This window comes from Hordeum vulgare, chromosome 4H, assembly GCF_904849725.1.
Source record: "Hordeum vulgare subsp. vulgare chromosome 4H, MorexV3_pseudomolecules_assembly, whole genome shotgun sequence".
In the NCBI taxonomy this organism is placed as follows: domain Eukaryota; kingdom Viridiplantae; phylum Streptophyta; class Magnoliopsida; order Poales; family Poaceae; genus Hordeum; species Hordeum vulgare.
This window is the reverse complement of record NC_058521.1, coordinates 410,472,376-410,480,248: the sequence shown is the minus strand read 5'-3', so window position 1 is coordinate 410,480,248 and position 7,873 is coordinate 410,472,376. Positions and strand designations below refer to the sequence as shown.

At 45.3% G+C, this 7,873-nt stretch overlaps 1 protein-coding gene across 1 annotated transcript; it reads right to left on the bottom strand.

The window, feature by feature from the left end:
• Positions 1–2,099: 2,099 nt before the first annotated feature.
• LOC123446526 lies at positions 2,100–3,085 on the bottom strand. Its single transcript, XM_045123099.1, has 2 exons — positions 2,890–3,085; positions 2,100–2,718 (listed from the first exon to the last, which is right to left on the bottom strand). Exon 2 carries the CDS (start codon positions 2,701–2,703, stop codon positions 2,359–2,361), a length of 345 nt encoding a protein of 114 aa, XP_044979034.1. The 5' UTR covers positions 2,704–2,718; positions 2,890–3,085; the 3' UTR covers positions 2,100–2,358.
• Between the last annotated feature and the right edge of the window lie 4,788 nt (positions 3,086–7,873).

Sequence of the window (7,873 nt, the reverse complement as noted above, 5' to 3'; positions counted from 1 at the left end):
TATGGAGGATCAAAGCATGGAGATCGTATGGGCGTGGACCTAGTGAGGTGGAGGGAGAAGCCGCTGCTGGTCTCCTTCTGGAGGATCAAAGCCGTTGACACATACATTGCGACCTAGCGAAACAACGTGTTCTCCCCGTCGACCCCGTGGAGCCGGCGTGGCACCTTGCGGAGCTGGTACGCTTAACTGCCTACCATGACCGAGAAGGTGAGGTGGGCGGAGTGGATGAAGAAAGAGACTTGAGGATTTTTTTAGACTGATATGTTGGTTTCATGTGTATAACGTATCGGTCAAACTAACGGTGTTGACTTGCGGTGCTACATCAGCTCTCACAAATGGGCCATCCATGTCATAATCAGGTTTAATTTTATTGAATCGGATAATTGTCGGATATGATATGAGTTAATAAAAAATAGACGTAAAATGACAATTTTCGAGACAAAATCATAAAGTGGTGGTTGATGGATAGGTTGGACGAGTTGTGATCAGGGCCAAAGCTACCTATATGGCATGGTTTGGCTTAACCAGCTGTACAAATACTCGTACATATACTATAATATTAATACTGAATCATCCTATTGGATTGTGGACGTGCTAATTACAGCAGAAGCCCATCCCTGGCTGAATCGCTAAAGCCCACAGCCCCACAGACGAGCACATGACACGATTGATCAGATCACACATTCTGCTAGCTAGGGCACGCCGCACGAAAGGGACATAGCCTGCACGAGCAGCTGGGCATCCGGCAAATCAGCCACCGAAGGTTGTGGGCGCGAAGCTGGCGACCGGCAAGGCGGTGAAGGGACTCCGTGAGTCTGCGATCAGCGAGGCGGCGGCCGGCGGCGACGAGCCCACGACTCGGCGAGTTCCAAGTATGCAGATTAACTACTTTCAGGTAGACTCCCAACCAGTACTGACTAGCACGCAGTTGCAGCAAACTGAAATACTGAAGGTGCTAGAGAAGACTTGGAATACAGTCTTTCCCGCTGATGACGCTAGACTTGAAATACGGTCTTTCTCGCTGATGTTTTTCTGTATACAGTACGAATTGTCTGAGTAGTGTTCAAGTAGCAGCACCTTGATATATACAGTACAAATTGTCTGAGTAGTGTTCAAGTTGCTAAGCTAATAGACATCTATGATGCAGATTTCTCCAATGATGATCGTAAGCTAAAAATTGAACTCGAGCTGTTCATCAACCATATGAAAAGACATGATGACTTTAGAGTTTGCCATGATCTTGCAACCCTAGCCAAAAAAATGTTTGAACTTGAAAAAAATATTATGTTCCCTATGATTTATCGCCTTATTGAGTTAGGGTTGCTTCTACCGGTGGTAACGGCATCGGTTGAAAGGGCCTTCTTAGCAATGAAGATCATCAAGACCGATTTGCGCAGCAAGATGTCCAATGGTTGGTTTGATGACTTAATGGTGTGCTACATCGAGAGAGAGATATTTAAAGGAATTGATCTTGTTGAAATTAAGAAGGAATTTCAACATAAAGGTAGAAGAATGCCATTGCCACGTTCTATTTAAGGAAAATAAATCTTCATTATGGGTATGTATTCTTTCTAACTATGTTCACAATAATGTGGTTTATCTCATTATATCCTACTAGTTACTAATTTATGATTTATCTATGGTTTTTATATTTTTAGGTCATATTTATGTCCGTCTAGGTAATATAGATGATACATTGGCAATCAATCATCCATGTAATCTTCATCGAATGAGGTATTTAGAAAGACAATACTTATGTTTTGATTTTGGTTGTATTTGTTGAACACCAATTAAAATATATCTAGTATTTATTGAACACTTCCATAGATAAGTTGTACATGGTTTTTTTCATTCATACATTCTGCCACATCTTAGAATTATTCCTGGCTTCGCCACTGGTTGTGATATCTTTTTATCAAATATACTTGTATCTTTAAAATGTTGAGCCGATATAACATTTAAGATTGATAAAATCATCACAGATACCATATAGTGAATAAAAACATCTTCTCCACTGACTTACTCAATCGAACATCACAGAAGTCTGGAATAATACAAAAAAAATGCGAGCATCCATCTAAGCTACGCTCAGTTTGCTCTAAGACGAATCTTTCTGTAGAGGATTATGTATAGCAAGCGATATTTTTTTTGGCCATATACAACAATATATTACTCCTGCATTACTGCTAGGAAAATGAAACGCTCCTCTCTCAGAAACATAGAAAACGAATACGTACATCACAGGAAAAAAGTCTTGGAAATGACAGGAATAAGCTTGCCACGTACTACACCGGCTACGTGTAACCAAGCAGCACGGTACGTTTTCACCCACGAAGAAGCACACCCACGCGGTCCCCTTCACGACGCCTTCTCGTCATCCGCGGTCGACATGTCTCCGTGGACCTCGTTGCGCCTAGCGTCGGCGTCGGCCTCAGCCGTTGGTTGCACTTGCGCCTGACCGGCGGCGCCGAGGTGGGCGGCGCTCTGGCGGTGGTGCTTGCAGCGGAAGGAGCCCGGGTGCGTGGTGGGCGCGCACACGCACGAGTGGACAACGGCCCTGCTGCCCCCTGCGCCGGCGTAGCTGAAGAGCGAGTCGTTGGACCAAGAATTCTTCATGCCGCTCAGGCCCTGCACCTTGGGCGCCTGCACGTACCGGTACGCCCTCCGCTCGCCGTCCGTCATCACCGGGCTGTCGCCATCCATGGCTGTCTGCCTTGGCTGCACGCGATCAGAGTTTCGTAAGTCATGTGTGCTAATTTCAGCTAGACCCGGTCCAAAATGAAAGGGCGCCACAAAAGGCCATGGCCTTGCACACAGGGAGACAGACAATTAACTAGCAACACAAAGATCAAAGCGGAGCTGGGAGCTATTGGAAGCATGCTGTTGTACCTGAGGGCAAGAGCTTGCCGGCCGTTAAGCCTTGAGGGAAGAAGGGGATGATCAAACTTTGCCCGTCTGCTGCAACCTGCAAAACTGTGAGAGACAGCACGGAATTACCCTATTAATAGGCTCAAGGCGCGGAAGGGGCAAGTGGCGGCATATATGGCACGTCGGCTGCTGCTGGTGTGACTCATCGAACAGGCCGTTTCTTTCGACCGAGCAATTTTATTTATTTTTTTTGACCAGCACCCAGGTGCACCGCAACGTGGCCATCATCAGTTCGGGCACCATGAAACTTCTACACATCTCGACTTGTATCAAGCTATAATATCCCGATAGAGCAAGTAAAATAATCGCATTACTAGCACATAGTATTAACATCTACCTAAACTTCAGCGGCGCCTTCTTGTGCCGTTCCTGAAGGCAAAGAAAAGCGCAAGATAGCCAACGCAATCATGTCTCGTTGGCCAACTTCATGGCGGCTTCCGTTTCTTGGGTCTTCCTAAATCCATATGAAAACACAATAATCAACTGGACATTCCAAGATTCTCCTGGCTCCACGCAGCTCGGCGCTTCGAGAAGATTCGGTAGCAGCCACAGTACGGAGCAAAGCAGCCTTTGACTAAACTGGGTCAACAGGCGAATATTGAGAGATCAACCAACGGTGCCTGTGCTGTAGGTTGACGCGCAACATTTCAGAGCATCTACAGCCTAGTAGACAAATGCGGGCCCTGGGAAGCAAAATTTCGTGTTTTCATTTTTTATTTTAAGTAAATCAAGATCTGACCTTCATATATTAAAATTTCAGAACGATGCATGAGAAATAAAAAAGAAATTCACGCACACACAAAACCTATCATAATGATGATCATCTAGAAGATCGGATCCACATACCCTTGTAGATCGCTAAGCGAGAAGCGTTAAGAAACGCGGTTGATGTAGTTGGACGTTTTCGCGATCCGAATCGCAAGCGTCCCACGAACTCCGTCCCGATTTAGCGCCGAACGGACGACACCTCCGCGTTCAACACACGTACAGCTTGATGACGATCTCCGCCTTCTTGATCCAACAAGAGGGGTGGAGAGATAAATGAGTTTCCCGGCAGCACGACGGCGTGGTGGTGGTGGTGGTGAACTAATCCAGCTGGGCTTCGCCAAGTTATGCTGAACTAATCTAGACGAGTAAGACGATCTGTGAAGCAGAGGGCACCACGTGGCTTTTTCTGATGTTGTTTGCCCTCAAAACTTCCAATATATATAGGAGGAACAAGAGGGAGGGTTGCCTTGCCTCCAACTCAAAATAGGAGGGTTTCGGCCGAGCCAAGGGGAGGAGTCCTCCTCCAATTCGGTTTGATGGAGGACTCCCTTCCCACTTGTCCACCTCCTTTCTTTTTTCCTATTTCTTTTATTTTTGCCTTTGGCCGAAGTAGGTTATTGGGCTGGCCTCATCAGCCCACTAAGGGTGGGTGCGCCACCCATAGTCCTATTAGGTCCTTTCCTGGGTGAGTGGCCCCTCCCGGTAAAACCCTGAAACCCGTCCATCACTCCCGGTACTTTATTGATAATGCCCGAAATATTTCCGGAAGCCAAATACAACATTCCTATATATCAATCTTTACCTTCGGACCATTCCGGAGGTCCTCGTGATGTCCGGGATCTCATCCGGGACTCCGAACAACTTTCGGTCACCAAGATACATAACTCAATACTACCGAAACGTCACCGAAGCTTAAGTGTGCAGACCTTGTTGGTTCAAGAACTATATAGAGATGACCAAGACACTCTCCGGTCAATATCCAATAGCAGAACCTGGATGCCCATATTGGATCCTACATATTCTACGAAGATATTATCGGTTGAACCTTATGTCAAGGATTCAGTTAATCCCGTATATCATTCCCTATGTCCTTCGGTATGTTACTTGCTTGAGATTCGATCGTCGGTATCTCCATACATATTTCAATCTCGTTACCGGCAAATCTCTTTACTCGTTCCATAATACAAGATCCCATGGCTAACTATTAGTCAGATTGCTTGTAAGGCTTGTTTATGATGTTGTATTACCGAGTGGACCCCGAGATACCTCCCCGTCATACGGAGTGACAAATCCCAGTCTCGATCCATGCTAACTCAACGGACACCTTCGGAGATACCTGTAGAGGACCTTTATAGTCACCTAGTTACGTTGCGATGTTTGATACACACAAGGCATTCCTCCGGCGTCAGTGAGTTACATTATCTCATGGTCATAGGAACTTATACTTGACGTGCAGAAAACAATAGCAACAAAATGACATGATTACATGCTACATTTATAGTTTGGGTCTTGTCCATCACATCATTCTCCTAATGATGTGACCCCGTTATCAAGTGCCAACACTTGTCTATGGCTAGGAAACCTCAACCATCTTTGATCAACGAGCTAGTCAACTAGAGGCTCGCTACAGACATTATTTTGTCTATATATCCACACATGCATTTGTGTTCCCATTCGATACAATTATAGCATGGGTAATAGGCGATTATCTTGAAACAGGAAATATAATAATAACTATTTTATTACTACCTCTAGGGCATATTTCCAACACAACATCCACAACTCCGACTCCTGAGGCTCCTGTGCGGCAACCTCTGCATCCATCTCCGCTTCGACCTCGTCAAAGAAGGTGTCGATTGCCGCCCATTCCTACGGATGAACCGCCGGTTGGGATTCACATATGTTTCATCTTGAATGGACTCCAAAATGACATGCTGCTCCGCGATCTTGTTCGCTTGGGTGATGGAGAACTCCACCTCCGACTGCTCCATGTTGAAGCCCTGAGTCGGCGCCAGCTCCTGCTTCGGCTGCTCCACCTCCTCGTCGTCCTCCTGATCCGCTACCTCCGTCGGAGCCGGATGCTGCTCCTTTTCCTTCTCCTCCTACGCGTGCTCCTGCTCCTCCGGCTCCGACGAGTTCGGAGGCAGCCCAACAAAGATGCAAGCATCGAGCCTCACCCAGATCTCCTGCTCAATCTGGTACCGACACTCCGGCGTGAGTATAGCATAGGTGGTTGTCTTCTTCCGGATCATGCCAAAGCTGATTAGAGTGGGAAAAGCATCGGAGCGGGAGAGAGGAGGTGGATGGGCTCCCAAGTGGTGGCGCAGAGTGGGAGGAGGTGGATGGGCTAGGGTTGGGGGATACTAGCCGGCTTAAATAGCCGGATTTGGCCTCGGGCGACGAGCCGTACCGGCACCATGCGACGTTCACACCCCCACCGTAGGAGACATTCATTGGATCATAGGGTTTCCGGGCGATGACGCTTGAGACCTCGACACCAGTCCGACGTGATGGGCTCGCTGGGGCGTCCCCATATTTTGGCCGAATATAAGGGGTGATTGTCAGCCGAGGCATTTGAGGCCCGTCTGAGGAGCCTATCTGGGTCGAATTTTGGTGGCCGGGTCCTCCGCTCGGGCATTTGAGACGGGTTTGGGATGTCGGGATGTAGACACTCTTAGGACGGTAGCAACTAGTATAGAAAAGTAACTTCATGTGCAAAAATAGGAAAATGAAATCTGAGACATTGAATGGGAGATGAATGGCACATATTATGGTGGAGGGAACTTTTCCCACATAATGTACATTTTATGAAACACCCCTTAGAAATAGATAGATATGAAGCACCACTTTTGCACTAACAACCTCATGTACCTTATCCATTAAAAATCTGTAGAGCGTTGATGCCAACCTTTTCAAGCATGTCAATAGTTGATTATATGTGAAAATTAAGGCAGCCCCTTGACAAGCAACTACATATGTATATGCCAAATAGGATCATCCAATACAAAACTACTATTTGTAAGAATTATAACTCGTACCGTTAGATCCTATACAAATGGTTTTTAACCCTTTTTCGTGACACGGTTCCAAACCGTCGGCTTGCATGTGTGAGCGTTAGGGAGGGCTCATCCCACATTACATCGAAACATCGTCTGATATGGGGTGAGCGCGTGTTGATCCTAACGTAAGCGTATGCAAAGTCGTACCCAATCCCAGATGCCACACGTTGACGTTATGTTTGTGATCGACCACACATCTCAGACGATGGCACAGATATATTCGTGTGTGAAATATGGAAATCACAAACATTTACTTCCATGACCTGTTTGCGATAGGTACATTATGGCACGCAATACGAAACTTTTAACTGTGTGTCGTGACTCTACTATCGTCAACATGCCAATTTAATAATTGTGTGTGATAGTTATTTTGACTACACATGCGTTTCGTATGTCAATTGTCTTATTATCATCCTTCATTACACATGCACTTAGGATTCGAACCGTTTGTATCATTGACACCAATCGCATACAATTACGACTTGCAAACGCGCGTGTGACATTACGCACATCCCACACGGGCAAAATATCCAACCTTGTGTTGTAAAGCACGTAATCACACAAGCTATTCTTCAACAATCGTGTGTAATGTATGACACCATCGCACACGGATTATTCGTTCTAATTGTGTTCCCTGTAATTTATTACCCAATAGCTTATTTTAGTTAATTTACTATTATTATTGGAAATTTCAAAATTTTAATTATGAAATCTGGATTTCACATCCATCAATATATAACCTAATTATAATGATTCAACAGTCAATGCATAAATCAAAAGCTCACTACATGTTCGATGGCTACATAGTTTGGCAGAAGATTAAATATGATGAACCACAATATATAGTACTAGAGGCGGTAAAGGTGAAGATAGAATGTTAGAAGCTAAAATCCAATTGCACAAATGATGTGAAATACTACTCCCTCCGTCTCAAAAAAAAGTGTCGCTACTTTAGTACTAAATTTATAATAACTTAGTACTAAATTTGCGACACTTATTTTGGGACAGAAGGAGTATACGATATTGGGATGTGACTAACCTCGATGGTAAACAACATTATCATGCATTGTGACACTGCGTAAGTACATGGATATGCATGTCGACTACAACAGGGTTAA

What these genes read in the sequence shown, in the direction of transcription:
- LOC123446526 (XM_045123099.1), bottom strand. Translation starts at nt 2,703, where the DNA reads ATGGATGGCGACAGCCCGGTGATGACGGACGGCGAGCGGAGGGCGTAC.